This window comes from Tyto alba, unplaced genomic scaffold (assembly GCF_018691265.1).
Source record: "Tyto alba isolate M040663 unplaced genomic scaffold, T.alba_DEE_v4.0 Super-Scaffold_28, whole genome shotgun sequence".
Lineage (NCBI taxonomy): Eukaryota > Metazoa > Chordata > Aves > Strigiformes > Tytonidae > Tyto > Tyto alba.
The window spans coordinates 17,426,981-17,447,064 of record NW_024881302.1 but is presented as its reverse complement, the minus strand read 5'-3'; the positions used below and the strand labels follow the sequence as shown (position 1 = coordinate 17,447,064).

General features: G+C 39.7%; 1 protein-coding gene across 3 annotated transcripts in view; it reads left to right on the top strand.

Moving 5' to 3' along the window:
- Positions 1-636: 636 nt before the first annotated feature.
- Positions 637-20,084, top strand: part of CLUAP1 (clusterin associated protein 1) — a 70,826-nt gene continuing 51,378 nt past the window's right edge. For all 3 annotated transcript variants that reach the window (XM_042798824.1, XM_042798823.1, XM_042798825.1), the window contains exons 1-5: positions 637-735; positions 1,326-1,437; positions 3,467-3,551; positions 8,059-8,238; positions 9,359-9,454. In XM_042798824.1, the coding sequence (XP_042654758.1) occupies positions 714-735; positions 1,326-1,437; positions 3,467-3,551; positions 8,059-8,238; positions 9,359-9,454 (495 nt within the window). In that variant the 5' untranslated portion in view covers positions 637-713. The remainder of the gene's footprint in view (positions 736-1,325; positions 1,438-3,466; positions 3,552-8,058; positions 8,239-9,358; positions 9,455-20,084) is intronic.

The following is a 20,084-nucleotide window of genomic DNA, read 5'->3' as shown; positions in this document are numbered from 1 at the left end:
TAAAATCACAGAGAATATACACTGAGAGGTTATATATATTCAGTGGATTTCTGAGAACTAATCTACTATATAGGTAAGATTTCCTATGTCTTACCTACCTAGTCCAAGCACGTGTGATAAAATTAGGGTTAGGGTCTTTTTTCCCCTCTGCTGGTGTTCATAGTGTTCCTCCGAGTGTCTGGTGATTGAACTTTAGGTTTCCTTTGCCATTATACAGTCATGGAGTGCGCTCATCCCTGCTTCAGCCCTGGGATGCTCCAAGGTCAGTTTTAATTAATTTGCAGGTGCTTATCTTGACACTGGTGTCTCGGGCCCCTGATATCAGGGGTACTGAGGACTCTTAACGAACTATCTCAAGGTCCACTTAAATTTTCTCAGGGAGAAGTTGCGTACTTCAAAACATCTTGTCATTAATTCTGCCTAGCAATTGACTAAACTGTGCGAGTGAAAGGAGGAAAATAATAGAAGTGGGAACAGGCAGACCAAGTAGGATTCTGCTGTAAACGAGTTGTTTGCTCTAAACGAGAGAAATAGTTCTGGCCTTTCCTCACAGCCCTGTCCCCCCAGCCCGGGCCAGCTCTGGGACGACCCGCCGCCATGGCGCTTCGCTTTCCGCAGGAGTTTGGCCCGGCCGCCGCGCCGTAGGGGGTTGCCATGGAGACGAGCGGCGCGGCCTAGCGCGGCGGCGGGCGGAGGCCGCGGCTGCCCCGGCGATGTCGTTCCGCGACCTCCGGAGTGAGGAGCCTCGCCGAGGGGCTCGGGGCGGTGGGGGACGGGGCGGGACGGGACGGGACCGGACTCGGCCCCCCTGAGGCTCGCGGAGCGGCTGCAGCTCCGGCCCCGTTGGGTGCCTCAGCGGCCCCGCGTTGCCTTTAACTTTTGCCCCGTTAATTCACTCAGGGCTGCGGGAGGGCGAGGGGCCTCGGGCGAGGGCCCCGGGAGTCTGCTGCAGGGCTGGAACCTTTCTTTAAATTGGCGGGCAGGCTGCGCTTTTACAGGGCGTCATAAAGGCAGAGGACTGGGGCAGCACAGCCGCTGCATAGATGATCACCGCAGTCCATTGTTAACTTCATTTTAAATGGTGCGTTTTGGAGAGAGAAGCTGCTTTAACATGGTTTCTGCTTGGTGAATCTCCCGTTAAAAAAGTTGTATTTTTACTCAGGCATGGGTTTTATCGACATTATTTTTTTAATCAATCCATCCAGGATATTTTTGAACAGGGAATATCTAACAGGAAATGAACAGCATCCTGTGGGAGCTGGGGTTCTTGGTAATGTCCATGTTGGAGATGTAAGAAGGCATCCCTGCCCGTGCTTCTTTTTCAGATTTTACTGAGATGATGAGGGCACTGGGGTATCCCCGACTCATCTCTATGGAGAATTTCCATACCCCAAACTTCATGCTTGTTTCAGAAGTGCTTCTCTGGCTAGTGAAAAGGTTGGTGATTAAGCTAACAAATGTTGGGGCTGATGCTGGGATGTGACACGTGTGCTTGGAGCTGACCTTTTAGTGTGAAACGATATCAAGAAGTTTAAAGAAAAATATAATGATACTCAGTCATTCTTCAAGATCTACTCTTCTAAATATCAGATAGAAAATGTAGTAGTTAAGTTTGCAGGTTTTTAGCTTATTTATACAACAACAACTACAAGTGTTTTAGTAGTTGAAGTAGAAAATACAATGACCCGGTCCTGGCAGAGATTGCATCCTGAAGGTGCACATACTTATTCAGAAGAAGCCATACCTCTTTCACATATTCTACAACCTCTATCACCATTCTGCCTATATCTGACCTTGCACCCCAAACGGGGTGATACATAGTGAGAACTTACCAAGATACAATTAATTCTTACCTTGTTGCTACAATTGTTATTGATTCAACTTGGTATTGTCTAGCATCCATGACATGTTTCAAAAAATTAAAGTTATATAGTACTAATTTGTTACTATCAGTTGTAGTTTTACACCCACTTAGCCCACTGACAGACTTTGGTTAAATATTTATGAATCTTCAGGTGATAATCAAATTATACATAATATTCTTTCTCCCATGTAAGTGAAAAATAAACTGAGTTTTTAAAGCTACTCATAAGGTAGAATATTATAATTGAAAATATGACAGTGACCCATTTGCCCGATAGCTATTTTTTGGCCTGGGTTCATAGTTGGTAACCATTAAGTTTAATTATTGAGCTGTTAGAAATCTGCTGAATACTGTTGCAATTGTAATAAAATAGGGACATACTTACAACCATTCAAAATTACTTGGATTAAATTACCTAAATATTCTTTGAGATACTGCTGTTACACTGAGGGTCTAAATTACTGGTTGTTTTCAACTTGTGTGAAAACATAAATCAGTGTCCCCCCTACTATGTAACAGTAAAATAACAGAGCGATCGAAAGAAAACAAAAATACCGTTTTAAAAATATGTTTCTCTAACGAGCCTGAACTTTTAAAAGCTTAAACTTTTGTGTTACAAGATTACTGGGAACCTTATGCCCAATACTCAAGTGCTTCACTTTCAGACCAAATAACAAATGAACATGGGCATCCTTTTCTGTTATGAGTCAGAATTACACTTGACACAAGCAGACATCTTTTTCCAGCTTCTGGAAGCCTTTTAATTACACTTTAATGAAGAGAGGCTACTTTGTGCATACCTTGCTCAAAATTTCAAATGAGGTTTGAAAGTGGAGATGCTTTTTTGCCTCTCTGAATGCTGAAAATCTCAAAGCCTTTTATGAAACTGTGAATTTACTTTTTTCCTTCCCTGGTTCCTGTAGGCTGGCAATTTCTAGAAGTTTCTGCATTTCACCAGTGTTTTTTCAAAGCATTTCACAATTTGCTTTTTCATGAGTTTTGTTTGCTTTCTGGAAGTAGTATGTTTGAAATTATGTCTGAGTGTGAACTTTTCTTGTGTATTTTGAGTGTGGAAAAGTGCCATAACATTTTAAAGGAAAAGGTGGCTGTTTTTGTTATTACCAACAATAGTAGTCTAGTATAAGCCATTTTAGCATACCACTGGAAAGACTGGGAGTATTAATTCAGTCATCTGCTTGGTGTTTTAAATTGTGAAGCCACACCTGATTAAGTTTAGTTTGATTAATGTAAGGAGCTTGTGATTTAAGTAGTAAGTGACTTTGGAGAATAAGTATTTCACAGACTTGTTTGAGCCAGCTAAATTTTGCTCCTTTGCAAACCTGACTGAAAAGATTTATTCAGGACTCCACAATAACAATTCCTTCTGGAGAAGTGTCTCAGGGTTTACAGCTTTTGCAGTTTGTACACAAACCCACTGTATGCATTCCAGGGCCTGGATACCCCAGTCTGCAGTAGGAGCTAGAGATTTATTTTCCAGTCTTGTCCATGCTTGTTTTGTTTGATTTTTTTTCTCACAAACAAACCAATATCTTTAATATCGCACATGTATTTCTTGTCAGAATTTACGGCTTCTTTCCACAGGTATGAACCTCAGACTGACATTCCTCCTGATGTGGAAACAGAACAGGACCGGGTTTTCTTCATTAAGGCAGTGGCTCAGTTCATGGTAAGTCTGCCTAAGAGTCACACACATTGAATTACTGGTTCCATAGTAGTTTTAATGCTTTCTCACTTAAGCCCTGACAATTTCCTTGCAATGGGTGGCTGAGTATGTATTATATTCTTGTGCTCTATTGTATGTCTTGTGCTGTTACAAACTCGAACACGCCAGGGCATGCTGTTACTGCAATCATGTGGAATTACGTATATCTCTTTTCAGAATTGGGATTTAAACATCTGACACTAAAACAATATTCATCCTTATCACTTCATATTTATAAAAAGGTAGTGGTGGAAGGTATAGCTGTAAATGTGAAAAAATTTTTAAGCCATTTAAATGTGTTCAGAAGAGATCCCATCACATTTATTGTTAACTTTGGATGCCTGATTCTTTTTTATGCTTGAATAGTCATGACTTCTGATGTTTTCATTATGATATAGAGTCATATACGGGTATTCTGTTGTATGAGCTTTCTCACTTACTGGATCAAGTCATATTATTCTCAGATCAATTCTTTTATTACATTATGCATGAACATACTTGAATTGGGGCATCAACTTTTTTAGTCTCATGGAATAAAATAACATTGTCCTTCATATCATTCTTGTTATGTTGATGCAGAATGAGGCTTTGCTGTTATGACACTTACATAGCACTGTTAATCAGGTGGAGAAAACTTAATGGGGCTGCAGGTAGGTCTGGAAGCAATGGAAGTCTTTATGCTAATACCAAAGATTAATTTCTTACTTTTTTTTTTTTTAATTTTAAAAATACATTAAAATGACATTATAGCCAAGCCAGCTTTTCCCTTCTGATTTGTGATGATATTCACCATAAAGTTTTTTAATTCTTAATTTTACTCTGTTCAGAGCATGATACAGTTGCATACATACCAGAATACACTTTTGAGCCCTGGAGCATCATAAAATGTAGTGAACAGATCTATTCTGTTTGGAGGTATTTCCCCCTTCCAAATCAAGCATGTTTTAAAAGGACAAGTATGGAAGCAGAAATAATGTTATGTATGAATTTTCCTTTTAACAGTGTATTTCGTGTAAGAAATCCCAAGGGTTTTGAAGAATTACATAATAAGATGCAGAAAATGAAATGAATGAAAATTTCTTTAATCATCTTGTACTTAGTCTCAGTTAATATTACAAGATAGAATGGGGATTATCATAGGATTTCAGCATTTTCAGAATGAGAAAAGCTTGTAGACATTTCACTCATAATTCACTGTCCATGGAATCCACCGTTATCTTCTCCAGTAGCTAATAGCTTTATGCATCTATAGCCAGGTGTGAGATTTGATGGAGACAGATTTGTCTCAGAAGAGAATATGAGGATAGATTAATCATCATGACATATAACTAGAGTATTGCTCTCCTTTACTGAACAAGGAGTAAAGATACGTTAATTTTTTCACTAATTATGTATTGCTCTGTGTTACTGGTAGTTTGAGAACTTTTTGTACCCAAAAGTTCCTGAAGTGTCTGCAGGGTTGTCTTATGTGTTTTTTTAAATAATTTGCCCACTTAGAACTGCCCTAGTCTGTGTGGCTCAATACCTGGCTCCTACTCGAGCTCACTTGGATCCAAAGTTGATGTAGAGTGCAGCAAAAAGCCTCTGATGAGTTTAGTCTCATAGAAATGCATTCATGAAAACATACTTAGCAAACCAAGGTACCAAACTTTTTGCAAAAGGCAGACATACTTGTTTTTTAAAAGTGATGGGAGAAGCTGTTAATGCTATGTCTGCTGACAGTCTTCCTGAGTGCTTTCTGGGAAGTATCACATGTTCAATTCCCATTTCAGCCCGTGGAGATTTAGAGCCACTACTTCAGTACCCAGGAGACTATGCTAAGTATTAAATAAGACAGGTTGATGAAAGCAATTCTCATTCTTCCTATCGAGAATGTGCTGTTGTACAGGAAGGAATGCAAAATGTTTGGGCTAGGCAGGCTAAAGACCATGACTCTGCAACTGAATGGCTGGAGCACTCAGCTGGAAGTTCTGGTTCTTTCCTGAGCTGTTTTTGCATTTCTATCACACTGTCAAAATTTGGCTCTATGATAATAATAATAAAGCAGATTTTAAAGTAAGGCAAACTTCCTAGCTGTTGATGTCATTCTTGCAGTATATTTCTATTTCTCTTTTCTATTGCATTGTAATAATCTGATCTTCAGAATAGATGGAGGTGATTTTTAATGATACTTTAAAACTTTTTAGAGTTGTTATAAAATAGATGACTGTCTCGAGCCTTCCAAACATGAAATTACCTTATTGAGTAGGCAGTGCCATTATGCCAATCTGAAAAATATATGTATTTGTTTATTTTTTCCTCTTTTCAAGTAGTCTTTGAGTGAAAAACTTTTTTTTTTTTTTTTGTTTACTAGATGATGCTCAGGGGGCTGGAGCAGCTCCCCTGGGAGGCCGGGCTGAGACAGTTGGGGGGGTTCAGCCTGGAGAAGAGAAGGCTCCGGGGAGACCTTCGAGCGGCCTCCCAGGGCTTAAAGCGGGGACAGGAAAGGTGGGGAGGGACTCTGGATCAGGTGGTGTGGGGATAGGATGAGGGGTAATGGTTTTAAACTGAAAGAGGGCAGATTTAGATGAGATCTAAGGCAGAAATAGTTCCCTGTGGGGGGGGTGAGGCGCTGGCCCAGGGTGCCCAGAGCAGCTGTGGCTGCCCCCTCCCTGGAAGGGTTCAAGGCCAGGTTGGACGGGGCTCTGAGCAACCTGATCTAGAGGCACAATATTTCTAGTGGCAGAGAGGTTGGAACTGGATGATATTTAAAGGTCCTTTCCAACCCAAACCATTCTATGATTTTTCTCTCTTGGTCTTGAATGGAACTGAAATTGGAATTGGTGTCTTTTACAACAACCTCTATGATGTGGTCTTTGTGTAGGGGATGTTTAACAGGTTCTGTCAATTTAATGACCTGCTTCTGTTAAATTTTAATACCTCCTGTTTCTACAATTAGTTTTTTAGATTTCTTCTACTGAAAAGGGAGGAAGGAGAACATACCTGGCTTTCCACTTTGTGTATTGGCTCGTTTGAGGTCACGATGATAAAAGTTTTCAAAACAATTAGGGTTTTTTGTACTATAAGTCTCGTATTCCCCTGGCTCAGGGTGTACAATGTCAGTAACCTGTTCTGGAAGGTTTGGCTTCACTTTTCAGCTGAGTTCCTGCCAGCAGGTTTCCTCTGCTGAGTTAAGATTTTGGGATGAGAGAGGCAAGAGGTAAACATATATTGGAAATGGAAATCTAAGTGTAAAGTCACAAAGTTTGACAAGATGCATAGAAAGAAACGTGAGCCAACAACTATTTGCTTTGTTTCCTTTGGTCTTTGAAAAGTTGGAGCTAAATCCGTGGTTCAAGATGAGGTCCCTTCTCTCTTTAGTTTCATGGGAAATTTTCCTGCAGTCAGTTATTCAGTGAAGCTCAGTTTAGAGTGGGAAAAACTTGTACCAAGCATTTTAATGTTTGAGCCTTTTACCCCAGATTTAAGGTCTTGCCCTGTCAGAACCCTAGGGGGATGTGAATTGCTTATGGTAACACTGTAATACCACAGTTGTGTAATGCCACCAGTGAATTGTGGATAGATTCTTTCTGCTGCACACTATTCCCAAAGGATAGACATTTTAGTAGAAGTTTCATCTTCAGAAGATACTGAAAAGATGATGTTAAGTCCTTTGGATGCTTAGTTTTTGTATTCATAACTGGTGATCAGTTTTCGTTTGCTTGCTTGCTTAGTCATGCCATCAGGGAGACTGCCTCAAAGTTTTCTATCTGAAGTTTGGTGTTGGCTCCTCGTGGGTATTCGTTTATAATATAATCCTGTCAGGAACTTCAAGAAAAACATTTGTGTCCTTTCCGTGACAGATGTATAATTTCTGTTATGCTCTTTTCCCCCACTCTATTATTTTGAAGTATAAAAAGATAATAATATAATTTTAAATGTTTTTTTACCTTACTGGTGTGTCTGTACTTTTCAGAGATGGAAGACAAGGGAATAAAATCCCTAATATCATAGCAGGGAAAAATTTGAGAGAAACAATAAAATATTCCGAAGGTACTGCTGGAAGAGAAGACAGTTAAATTAGGATAATTGATCTTATTCTTGTAACTCATTAAGGGTGAAATTTACCTCTCTGCAGCATCATCACAAGACCTGGGCAGCACTTACATTCCACTTAAACTTAATTTGAATTTAAGTGGTGCACAGAGGTTTTGCTGATCTTCATGCAGAGAAGAATTAATGAATAGTTTAAGTTTTTTCATTCTGGCAATTATCTGCAAATGTTCTGACATGCAGAAAGTGCACGTTTCAGAAAAATTTCCTCTAGAAACATCAGTAATATGATGAGGCAAACTTGTGTTTCCAAACAGGAAGATTGATTTCTGTAAAGCAGTGCATGGTGCCCCCCAAAAGAATTTTTGAGTGGAATGTGAAGAGGTGAATGAGGAATTTGTTCTTTGTGACACGATGAATTCATTCTTTCTTCCCAAAGGCTACCAAAGCTCACATAAAGCTCAACACGAAGAAGCTTTATCAGGCAGATGGCTATGCAGTGAAGGAACTGCTAAAGGTCACCTCTGTGCTTTATGGTGCTATGAATACCAAGGGAGTGGAACGTGCAGATGTGAGTGAGGAAGACAGCAGCAAGTTCAAGTTTGATCTTGGCTCAAAAGTAAGGAAAACTTGTACTCTTGTTCTGGGCAGGGGGTTGGTGTTAACTTATGAAAAGCAAATCCATTTTCTAGCTGAAACTTAAGTAGATAATGTTCTCGCAAAGGAATGGGTATGGTTTTAACTCATACTTTCTGTAGTTGAGGTTATATGCTGTGATTTGTTTTAATCTCTGTGAATTCTCAACCAGAAACATAATACAAGGCAACAGTGGCACAAAATTGGTTATCTTTGGTTTGGACTGTTGTTGAAATCATAGAAATATTAGGGCAGGCCAGAATAAAGACTCTTTTCTATCTACTAATCTTGTTGCAACAGGAGGAGTTTGCAAAATACAGTTTGAAAGTTGATTTTCAGCCCATTTGCACTGAAGAAAAGGGAAATCTTCATGTTACCCTAACAGACATCAAAGCTGTTCAAGCCCTTAAAATAAATGCCATCTTGAGATACTAAAAAAACCCCAACACTTTGTTAAATAGGAGGAACTCCTGCTACTGCTTTTTGTTAGTTTTAGCCTCTCTTTTGTATTCTAATATTTTTAGTCTTTGATTCTTTTATAGTTGTACTATGTCATGCCTGCTTGTTAGGCAATAATAGTACTGTTCTTGAAAAAATGGCAGAACCACAGGTGATCTTTTTCCTCTATGTAAGTCTGGTGTGTCTCTCTGAAGAAAGCACCTGAAGAAATAATGAAAACACACCTGTAGGTGATCAGTAGTCATTACCTATGCAATGTGCTAGTCACATACCTTTTGGTATATATACTTTTAATTTTGATATGAAAAAGGTGATGTTTCCCTTTGCCCTGGACAGCCCATGAACAAACAACTGGCTGAGTCACAGTTTTAAGGAGTTTTGGGGTGTTTTTGTTGGCCTAAAGTGGCTGGGGTTTCACCCAGAGGCCTCATCTAGATGATGCCTCATCTAGACCATTGTAAAGCCAAGAGGCAGACTCGCTCTGATTGTGGTGGACAACTTCTTCAATACTACGGTAGAGTTTCGGCGACTGTTCTGACCTCCTGTGCAATTTTAACATCAAAGTGGGAAAAGTCTGTCACGGATTTTCTTTGTGATCTTGAGGCATTCTCTTTTGGTATTCAGTGCTGTTACTGTGCTTCCAGATTGCTGACTTGAAGGCAGCTAGACAGCTTGCTTCCGAAATCACTTCCAAAGGAGCAAGTCTATACGACTTACTTGGCAAAGAAGTTGAACTAAGGGTGAGTACATGCTGGAGAGCGTATAAGAACTTGTGTTCACTGGGGGCTGCAAAGAAAAAAGGTGAAAAAAGCATCAGTAATAGTTCTTAATGGCTGCATCTAAAATGAATATTTTGTGAGTTTGAAGGAATGGGTCTGAAAGTTTGCATTTCCTTCTCACTCATATTCATACTTGGATTGCAGTAAGCCTGAGAGAGACCAGTTTGGCATTTTCTCTTTAACAGGAAACTGAAAGATTCTCTGTAGAACTGTTTGGAAATACTAACTTTATATTTGCATTTTAGTGGTGGGGATAGATATATTCTGAAAGATAAATGATTAATGCCATTAGTTTTCCAAGTGCAAGGCTCATTATTTCTGTTACAGTAATTGAAGGCCTCGCAAGCCTGCAGGGTACATATTCTTCAGCTTCGTTGTAAAATTACAAGCTGTTGCATGAAGTCACGGAAGTGTCCTGAAACACTGCCAATAAGTCTTTCAATGATTTTCTTAAATGCATTTATCTGAAATGCTGGAGGTTATTCATTTTATGAAAATAGACATTTGAAAAAGAGAAACCCTGAATGTTTTAGTACTGGTTTTGGTAATCTTCGGATCTGCAATATCTGAGCTGTAGAAAGTACACCTGTAAGAGCTGTAGACCGTGTGCCTTGACGAATAAAGCTCCCAGATTGTTGTCTGATGGAGTACAAGTGTTTTGAAGGGTAGGTGATATACAGGGAAGATTATCTGTGGAACACTGCCTTTTCTGCTAGATACGTAAGTCAGCATGGGATGCAGCAGTGTGAAAGGCATTAATATTGCAAAAGGGAGAGAGAAATGATAAGCCAGTTTAGTTCAATATATACAGTTGTCAAAAAAACATTAATCAGTCACTTCTCATCTTGCTTAATTTCTTGCCTTTGAAATAGTTTTCACACAAATGCTACTTAACGTGTTAATACTTGGGGTTTTTTCTGTGTACAGCATCCTTAAGAACTTCACTAAAAAGTCAAGTATATGTCAGTATAAGGCAACATTTTTAAAAAGTAGTGAAGCATTGGTTTGAAATTGAGCATTGTTCAATCACTTTAAGCGAAGGCTTTTAGGAGTCCAACTGACTTTAGAACTGGGCCCTAGAAAAGGGACTTTCACAAGTGCAGAGTGCTGAAAGCATGAAATGAAAAATCAAGGGTTGAGTAAGTGCTTCAGTGCAGCCACTTCTCATTGGTCCCATTAAGAAATCTTCAATCAAAGACTATTTAAAGGTGCAATTTCTAAAAGGATGCTATTTCTTATATACTGTAGCAAGTGCATGTTTCTTGTGGTGTAATGGCTGAGTGCACAAGATGGGGCTAATTAATCCTATATAGGTACACAGTTTATATTTTGCAAAAAGGTTTGACAGGTTGAACTTGTTGTCTTTAGGAAATCCTGTCTTAGGAAAGATGACCTTTGCTTCTGTCTCATTAGCTCTGAGTTTATATCCTAAAAGCTCAAGGTGACACTATAACAGTACACTGAGAACCTCCAGAGAGCAGCAGAAGAGTCTTTCGTATTCTGTTCCTTATGACTTGTGACTGGTTCCAGCCTTCTTCAGCAATTTGTTAAACCTGAAGAACCCATTTTTGGCTTGTGTGTTAAATGCCAGATTTGGTACATAAGTGTGTGACAAGTTTGAGACTTGAGCCTGTAGCAAAGTAAGTTAGTTTCAGGGTTCAAGCCATGAGGTTTCAATAACCAGTTGTTCAGTGGCATTTGTCAAGTTTTCCTTTTTTATTATAAGCACCCAACTCTGCCTTTCACTTAAAGTATGAAATTTGCTCATCAAATGAGAGGCCTAGAGCCAAATGCTGCTGTTTTCTTCCATCTGACAATGTCTGCAGAAGTCAGTGGAGCTGCAGTTCTGTCTAAGTAGCCAGTGTTGAGGGCAGTAAGGAATTGCCCCTCTTCATTTCACACCTGGATCCTTCACAGAGCTGGTGAGGTGCTCAGAAGATCACAGGGGTGACATCCTCTGCCTGTTCTTCCCACCCGATTCCAGGTGGGCAAAAGTAGAAGTGCTGTTAATACTGACTTCATATGGAGAATTAGAGCTTTGTCTGTAGGTATCAAATTAGTTGTCATTAATCTAAGGTTACTTATTATTTTTTAATGTAAAGATTATTGATTTCCATTGTTTATTTTCTTTTGATGTTGCACAGCTAAGTAACACACAATAAATTGCACTGGCAGAGGAATTGTGCCATTAAAGGACAGTAGGAGAGCAGTATGGTTTATTTTTTCATTACATTTTATGTTCTGAAACCTGTTGCATAAATTAAAATGCATCGGCAGCTGTGATATTGTTTTAATGAATTTGAAAACATGGTAGTTTTATGTTCCCCGAACCTCTTTGTTTTGTTTTCCAATCCATCCATTTCCAGATAGTTAAATGTATGATCTTGCTACGTAGGCTTAGTTAGACTGATGACGTACCTTGTTTCTGTCCTAAGTGAAGACTGCTTCATTCTCCAGCAGCTGTAAAAGAAATGCCAGCATTTGGCACTGATGGGTTGACTAGGTCTGTTCTCATAGTTTGAGCAGCTTTTGGAGAAAGATAATTGGGAAAGAGTGAAGTAAAATTCATTATTGCCTGTGGAAATGTTGACTCTAATTTGTGTCACAACCTTTACTTTATTGGAGTTCATTTTGCACATAAATTGTATAAAAGCTGTGTAGAAAAGCCTTATACATTAGATAAATGTTATTGTTTCAAGTCATGGAACACTTTTTAAAATATATTGCTTTCTGAATGAAAACAAATTTCAGCTAGAGAAGAGTTTATTAATGGAATGGTTCTGTTCGATGTACTACAGATACGTATGGTCTAAATACATATGAGTATTTATTGAGAAGAGTTTGAGTCTGTATTTGTTTTCTTGGAAATGTGGTACTGTCTCTTTCTGGTGCCTTTATAAATACATTATCTCCCGACTGAATATATAGTTCTTATGTACATGTAAAATACTTTTAAAGTTAATCTATAATGTAAAAAAAACCTTTAACTTAAGAACATCAGAAGAAACAAAACCTACAGGTTTTCATTTGCTGAATTCAGACTATGATGCTGTTAGTTAAGATTTTTTGGGAAAAAAACAAAACAAAACCACAACAAAACAAACAAAAAAAAAAAAAAAACAAAACAAAACAAAAAAAACAAAAAAACAAAAAAACAAAAGCGCTACTTTTTCCATCAAATGAAAATCACAAATGTAATTTTTGGTTTAAAAAACAAATCAGATTTCATATTTGAAAAACAAGAGGAAGGTATTTCCCGATTAACAATCCTAAATCAGCAGAAAGCTTAACTATGAAGAGAAGCCATTTGGTTCCAGCGCTGCAGATAAGTAATGAGATTTCCTTTCCTGCTGTCAGTGGCTGCCAACTTGTGCAGAGGGTTGTGGGGCACCAGGTGTGGAGGGGCAGGGGTACAGGGGATGCGTGTGTGTTGTTATGACCGTGTCACCTGCACTGTCAGGTAACTGTTAAATGGGAGCTTGGCCCAGTTAACTTCTGGGGGCAATTCAGCACGAGGGTGGAAAGGGATGAAAAGCCTTAATTGATCAGAGGAACTTTGGAGTTCAGTGTTGAATTCCATTGAAGCTGTGTTGTTTCTAGACCAACTGTGGATGAGCACGGTATAGGTTATTGGTGTCCCGTGGCAGTGCAATGATGGAGACACAGAATTTTTAACTTAAAATGCCTTTAAGCCTTATATTTCCAGGATAATTTGCAGTTTCCAGTCTTACTGGTCCAAGTCTTAGAGCATAGAAATTGCCAAGTTGGAATTCATAGAGTGTAGTGGAGTTGATGAGTGAATTTTGGTACAACACGGTGAGATCCCCAGCTGAAGAGCAAATTCTATGCACAGAGATGTATGTCTTTGTCTTCATTATTTCCTTTACTGCTATAGGCAGAGTTTTCTGCATTACATTACTAGGTAGCCTTAATTTTCAGAATATTTACGACTAGCTTGGCAAGAGTAACTAGACACTTTTGAGTTCTGGTTTTCTTGAATCTTTTTTTCTAGCTTTTTTTTTTTTTTTTTTTTGTATGGGAAGTTGTAGGTTGATTTGGATTTGATGTGGTGATGGGAGATTTTGTTTGGATTTATTTCTCTCTCTTCATACACTATACTAAATGCTTAGGATGATTAAAAGAAGTTGAAAATACCAGTGCTGTGATTAAACCTGTCAAGCCCAAAATCAAGAAAAGCAGCCACGTAATTAATGTCAGTACTCAGGCAAAATGCAGCACCGCTTCGCTGTGTATTCACTTTGGGTTTCATGTGTGGTGGCTGCCTCTGGACCTGCACAGGTAACTGCTGCAGTCTTGTAAAGGGACAGACGGTGTTAGAAAAGTCAGTGGTCCTCTATGCCCTGTAACAGTTGTTCATGGGGAAAATGGCAAGATGACTCTGGTGGGAGGGGAAGGGTGGCGAGGTAATCCAAATAATTCTTTAGCACAAAATAAAGCAGTAATGATTTTTAAGGTCAGCTGTGATCAGTTGAGGAAGGAGGCTCCTGAGTTATCATACACTGAACATCTGAAATCCAAAAGGAAGAATTCACAGCTACTTATAGTACCTCAGTGAAGCTGGCTGACTCTGGGTGCCGGCCACTCTGCATCTGCCAGGGGTCCTGTGGGCACATTGGCAGGAGCCTGTCAAGAAGCTGCCTTGCTTCGTCTTGCTGAATTATTAGATGCAGTAAGATAACGAAGCAAAAAAAATCCAGAATAAAACTGCCTCTGTGCTGGTGGCAGGCATGAAGATTTCTGACCTTCTCAAGGTTGTTTTCATTTTATTTACCTCTTAATTAGCTCTAAGCCATGTAAAACTGAAGAAAGATGAAAATAATCTTTTTGTTGTTGTTGTTGTTGTATGTACTTAGCTTGTGCTGAAGACGGGCAACACAGTGAGTCTGTTTTCTAACACTCCTCTTGGCATTTGCTCCATCTGTGACCTCAAACAAACTTTATTCCCTGTGTATCCTCTTGTGTAAATAAAGTAATTTCTGTAATTCTGTAGATTAAAGCTTTTAACAGACAGATAAAGTGTTTCCCAATCTGTGGAGGATAAATTTCTAAGTACAGGATTTTGCTACAGGTGTTATTGTTATGTAGGCACACAGTATAAGCTTGTTCCAAAACTGATGGAAGTCATTGAGAATCTCTTTACTGACTGCAGTTTGTGAAACGCTTGAATAAAACTCTTAGGAGAGCCAAAGGCATTTAGATCCAGCTGTGGAACTGAGACAGTACTAGTTACAACAAAAGGAGTTGCCACTAAGGACGTTTAACTTGGATCTCTTTATTGGCAGCTTTTTGATTAAAGAACCCTTCCTCCCAGCCTCCCCCCGCTCACACTGTTGTAGCTCGCAGCCTACTCTTTCTGTAGAGAGGTGGATCTGATTTGAGTGATGGCTGCATTATTCAGTACTCTTTGAAAGTTAACTACAAAAAATTATTTTATTTGTAACGTTGGAAATGTTTTCCATCTGCCAAATGTTAGTTCTGGGTACCAGATACTGCCTGATGGAGTTTGAGAAACTAATTTCTCTCATTTCCTGTGCCTTGGTTACAGTGTTGCCACACATGCTTTCTAGTGGGAATTTGTAACTTGAAATTAACTCGAGAATTACCTAGTTTCTTCAATTTTGTTGAACTGTCCTGTTTCTAACCAAAACCTAACCTCAGCTTTGAGGAATAGGGTTTATTGCAAAGTGGGAAGCCAAAATTAAACCTTGCAACTGTAACATATAGTTGAATCAATATTGTCCTATATAACCATGGTTGTATGTTACAGGTCTATAACATTTGTGGATGTGTTTTATGTAAGAAATGATTTTGTATTGAACTTCCCAGGAGTATTTTGCTTGAAGACATAGAATCAGCTATAAATTGGTGGGCAACACATTTCTCCATGTGGATTGGGGACCAGTTATGTCAGTGCATTGATAATTTTGCGGGCTAGTTAGAAGATTTGAATTCTTGAGCTCAGTTCTAGGCTGTTCCTATATTGAAAAAATGTTCTCGTTTGGTGGGGAAGAAAATCGCATTAGAACAATCTTTTGTATGTCACAACATTTGTCAAAACCATGAGTCTGAAAGAAGTTCCACTTAACTGGGCTAAATCAGAAACACTGTCTTCTGAACACCTGATGAGGTTTCAGTTGTTCATTATTCCTAAACTTCCTTCATGAGACACAAAGTACAGCCATGTCAAAATTTTAATTACATAAGAGGAAAATGTGCTGGCTTAAACACACGGGCAATGATTTTAGCTCCTTTTAGCTATTTAAAATGCCTTTGTTCCTGCCCAAAGAAAGCCACCTGGTATTTTTGTTGCTGGAGTACAACAGCCACTCCACTTACTGCTGGTTAAGCTTTGCTGAGAACAGAAACCTGAGTTGTATGGCAATGTTTACTGAAATCAAAGGCTTGATGTGAATTCAAAGTTTGAACTATGCCTTTGGGTGGCATTGCCGCGTACACAATGCCTGCCCCTACCTTTGCTGCAACTTTGCATGATGTCTTCATGTATCCTTGAAGTTTGAAAAATGCTGCCGAAAAATATACCCCTTTCTGTTGCTTTTTTTTTTTTTTTCCTAAGAAAACCATAGCCTTTCCTGAAGTTTTTTTTATATGTTATCTATCAGAGAAGGAAACTCTGTTTCTAATTTTGTTACAGAAGAATGTGGATAAAAGGAGAAAGATTTTTGCCTGACTTGGTGTCTTGACTTTTTGATGACCCTGCTCTTTTTCCCTTGAAATAACAAAAGGCAAGCTCCTGCTTATCCATGCTGCCCAAGGATATTTGTCTGTTTGTATTAGGAAATTCACGTACAAACCTAGCTTTTGATCTGCTAGAAGAGATACCTTCCTTGTCATCTTGCCAGACTTCGGAAGAGACATCACAAGCTACCTCCTGGTTAAGGACCCAGTAAGTGATACTCCCTAGTCCTGTGGACTAGTGTAAGCTTTACCAATGCAGCATGCCATGAAACCATACGTGAAGTAAATTAAAGGTGAAGTTTTTAAGGATGTAGGAAGATAACAGAAAGCACATGCTGGGGTTTGTGAGCTGAGGGTAGTTCAGTGGAATCGATTCTTGAATCAGAAGACCAGTGGACATGGAGGGGTGTGTGAGGAGGAAACAGAGCAGCGTAACTTCATGTCTGTCAGAAAGGTTTAAAGTTCCCTTTCTTGCCCCAGCAGGCTGTATGCCAGCATTTGTAAGGGGTTTCTTCTGTCATAAAGCATATGTTCAGATTACTTCTTATCTGGCTAGGCAGATTCTTTTTGGCCTTGTGATTCTTTTTGGTCTGCAGAAAAATTATGCTTTCCAGTTGCTTCTCTATCTCATATCTTCTTGTGGCATGCTTTTTACACATCGTGATAGCCAGGGGTCTTCAGACACTGCCTTTGATTGAGGGCTCTGCATTGCTGAGCAGGGAAATGTCTCTGTGGATTCCCTTTGTGGACTGCTGAGATGTGCATACAAGAAATCAGCATAGCCTGGAAGCAGCAAAATGCTCAATAAATTTGAGCTTTAATCTCTTGAGGAAGAAAATAGGCTGTTAGGAAGTATCAAATTCCTTCAGAAGGTCTAGATTTCTTTTAATGGCCTTCTTGTATCTTCCTGTTCATATATAACAATGCCTAATGATCTATTCCCTATATTGGCCAAATGTGATCTAGTAAAATCCCTGAATGATAAACTTCAAAAGGAGAGCTGTATTGCCTGCATGGACAACAGTAGTTGCAAACCCTGTATTTGCAGGGAGTGGGGGTTGCAATGCTTCCTGGACTAAGAGTGAAGGCAACAGTGGCAGGGAGGAGGTAACTTTTGTATGCATCAGGCTTATGAACTCCTGAAAAATGAGGAAGGATTTAACCTGTGCTGAAAAAAATGTTTGGTGCAAGACCGGTGTGTTAGAAAAAAGCTTTAATTTCTGGTCTTTATCACAAAGAAAAAAAGGTGTTTCAAAACCTCTGCTAGACCTTGAGCACATCAATATATACATATATTACACCACATTTATCGTGCCTTGTGTGCTGGTTGTGCTTAATAACTTGCTTTGGTTCCTTACTGCAGCTCAGAAGATATGTGCATCCATTTATCCATACATCACGCATGTAGGAAGCTGGTTTACCAGTTTTTGATGCATAATGATGGAAAACTCTTACCAATTGAAAATGCTTTACTTGGGCGTGTTTGCAGAATGGTTTTCGCAATAGTGGCTCTTCATTGTTAACCAAGTATAAAGCTCTTGGGGGAAAATTCTCCATAAGGGAAGTGGTGAGGCGCATTTGCAGAGATGGTAGCATCCTCCTGCCCCCCTTTTTTGTGGTTAGTAAGAGCATTTGGCTTGCTAGACGGTGACATTACTGTGCAGCAAGGGAGTGTGGGAATTTAGGATGGCTTCAGTGTTCCACATTAATACTGCAGCACCCAGGGAGACAGTAGGGGTGTAATGAAATTTCAGACTAGATATAAGTAAGACATTTTTTATGCTGAGGGTGGTAAGACGCTGGACGGGGTTTCCCAGAGAGGTGGTAGATGCCTGGTCCCTGAAAATGTTCAAGGCCAGGTTGGACAGGGCTCTGAGCAACCTGATCTAGTTGAAGATGTCCCTGCTCAGTGCAGGGGGGTGGGACTAGATGACCTTGAAAGATCTCTTTCCAGCCAAACCGTTCTACGATTCTGTGAAGTTGAATGGATTACCTTTTGCACATGAACATATTTGCTCAGCAAGACAATGCGAAGGAACAAGTGCACTCAAAATTTGCACCTTAGTTCACTTTGCAGGAACCTCCACATATAGACAAGTGCTAGCATCACTGCTACTAGTCATCTGCCTTTCAGAGAAGCTCTTCAGGTTTCAGTAGAAGGCCAAGCGACAGTACAGATATTTCCCATTCTAGATCTGACATTTAAGCTACTTAAGCCAAGATACAACTGAGTCCATGAAAGTGCTTCTATATTCCTTCATATATGGATTCTGAATCGGATTGTAACACCTTGTACACAATAGAAAGGTGCAATGTACCCAGAAAGTGCTGTTTGCTGTTACCAGTTTCTGCTAAAGTGAGAAGATGCTAGGAGCCGTGTCTTGACCCTTTGCTGGTACTTGGTTTTTGGAGTCCATAGAATACTTGACAATATACCAATTCCCTCTGTAGTGTTTACTGCTAATTCTGGTGTTTTTGGAGTGTTTTGTCTTCTCAACAATTTTAGTTGCCAGTATAGAATATTTCTTGCCTTATATTTGACATGCAAGTGAGCTGAAATCCAAACTTTCAGGAGTTTTTATCTGTTTTTTTGTTTTGGTTTGGGGTTTTTTTGGGGGGTGGTGGTAGCGAGTTGCTTTTTTTAATTATTCAGGAAGATGACAAAGCTGTACTGTGCTTTCAAAATCTGCGATACAGGTACAATACGGGCATCTAGTCTCACTTGTGATGTCTGAGGTCGTCCAAGACACTTGAAGAGAGCTGGAGCTGGAAAATATAATATGGATTTAGGACATACTTGGAAGATGACAGTGAACACATTTGTTCAGGCAGTAGTGTCACCTGCATGTTACCATGTATTTCAGAGATTGTGTACGTACCCCAAAATGTACTATACTGTCAGGAAAAGATAAGTGTTGCCTAATGATCCTGGAGGGGCAGAGACATCCATGTGTGTCCACATCCAGGAAAGGTAAGGCCGCACACCCTTGTGGAAAAAGGTCTTTAGTGTCAGGAAAGGCAAGTCCTGTGCTGCTTTTCTCATTTTATATTTCAACCAGCCTTTTTATGTTTAGCTGGATGTGTGGCAGTGAAGCTACAAGAGGGTTTGATAAGGTGAATCTCTCTGTATTTGTATCCTAGAGGATTTTTTTTGCTGAGTGAGGTACAACTCCTGGTTAGGTGAACCAGTTGCTTTCTTATCTTTTGTCAGAAAGAAGCTGTACTGCGACACTAAACCGAACGTTGCAAGAATAATGGTAGCTTGTGGTCCTGTGTTGAACTGACTTGTCCACCAAAAGGTGGTTGCTGCAGAGCTGCAGGCTGGCTGCTGGGCTCATCCCAGCGGGCAGGACCTCGGGCTGCTGCTGGGGCCTTCTCCCTCGCTGCTCCTTGACCCCGGGGACCATCAGCAGGGATGCAGAGCTGAGACGAGTAAATTCTTTAGGCAGATGGAGTTTTGAATGCTTTAAGCATCAGCGTTACCTTCTGAAATGACTGCAGTACAGTTTTGCTCTAAGGGAATTTATCCTCACTTCTGATGCCAAAGCTTGTGCAGTTTTGGGCAGAACTGTCTTCACTGTGAACTTTTCCGTGTCCTGTGGGGAATGTCCTGTCAGGCTGTGCTCTGTTCAGCTTGATCGGGCAGTCAGCTAGTCTTTTATTAGAAATCTTTATTACTTTGTAATGAAATTCTCATTTCTGAAGACAACAAAGTTTTCAAGTCTAAACCAGCAACTAACTTAGTACTTCCAATTGGCATTGTCCAAAGTGAGATTCAAAACCTGAAGAATTAAAGTCTGAGCCCTTCCATGCAGCACCAAATATTAGTCCAGCCAGGGAGAATAAATAATGCCAGTAAATGGTGTCCCTTGTG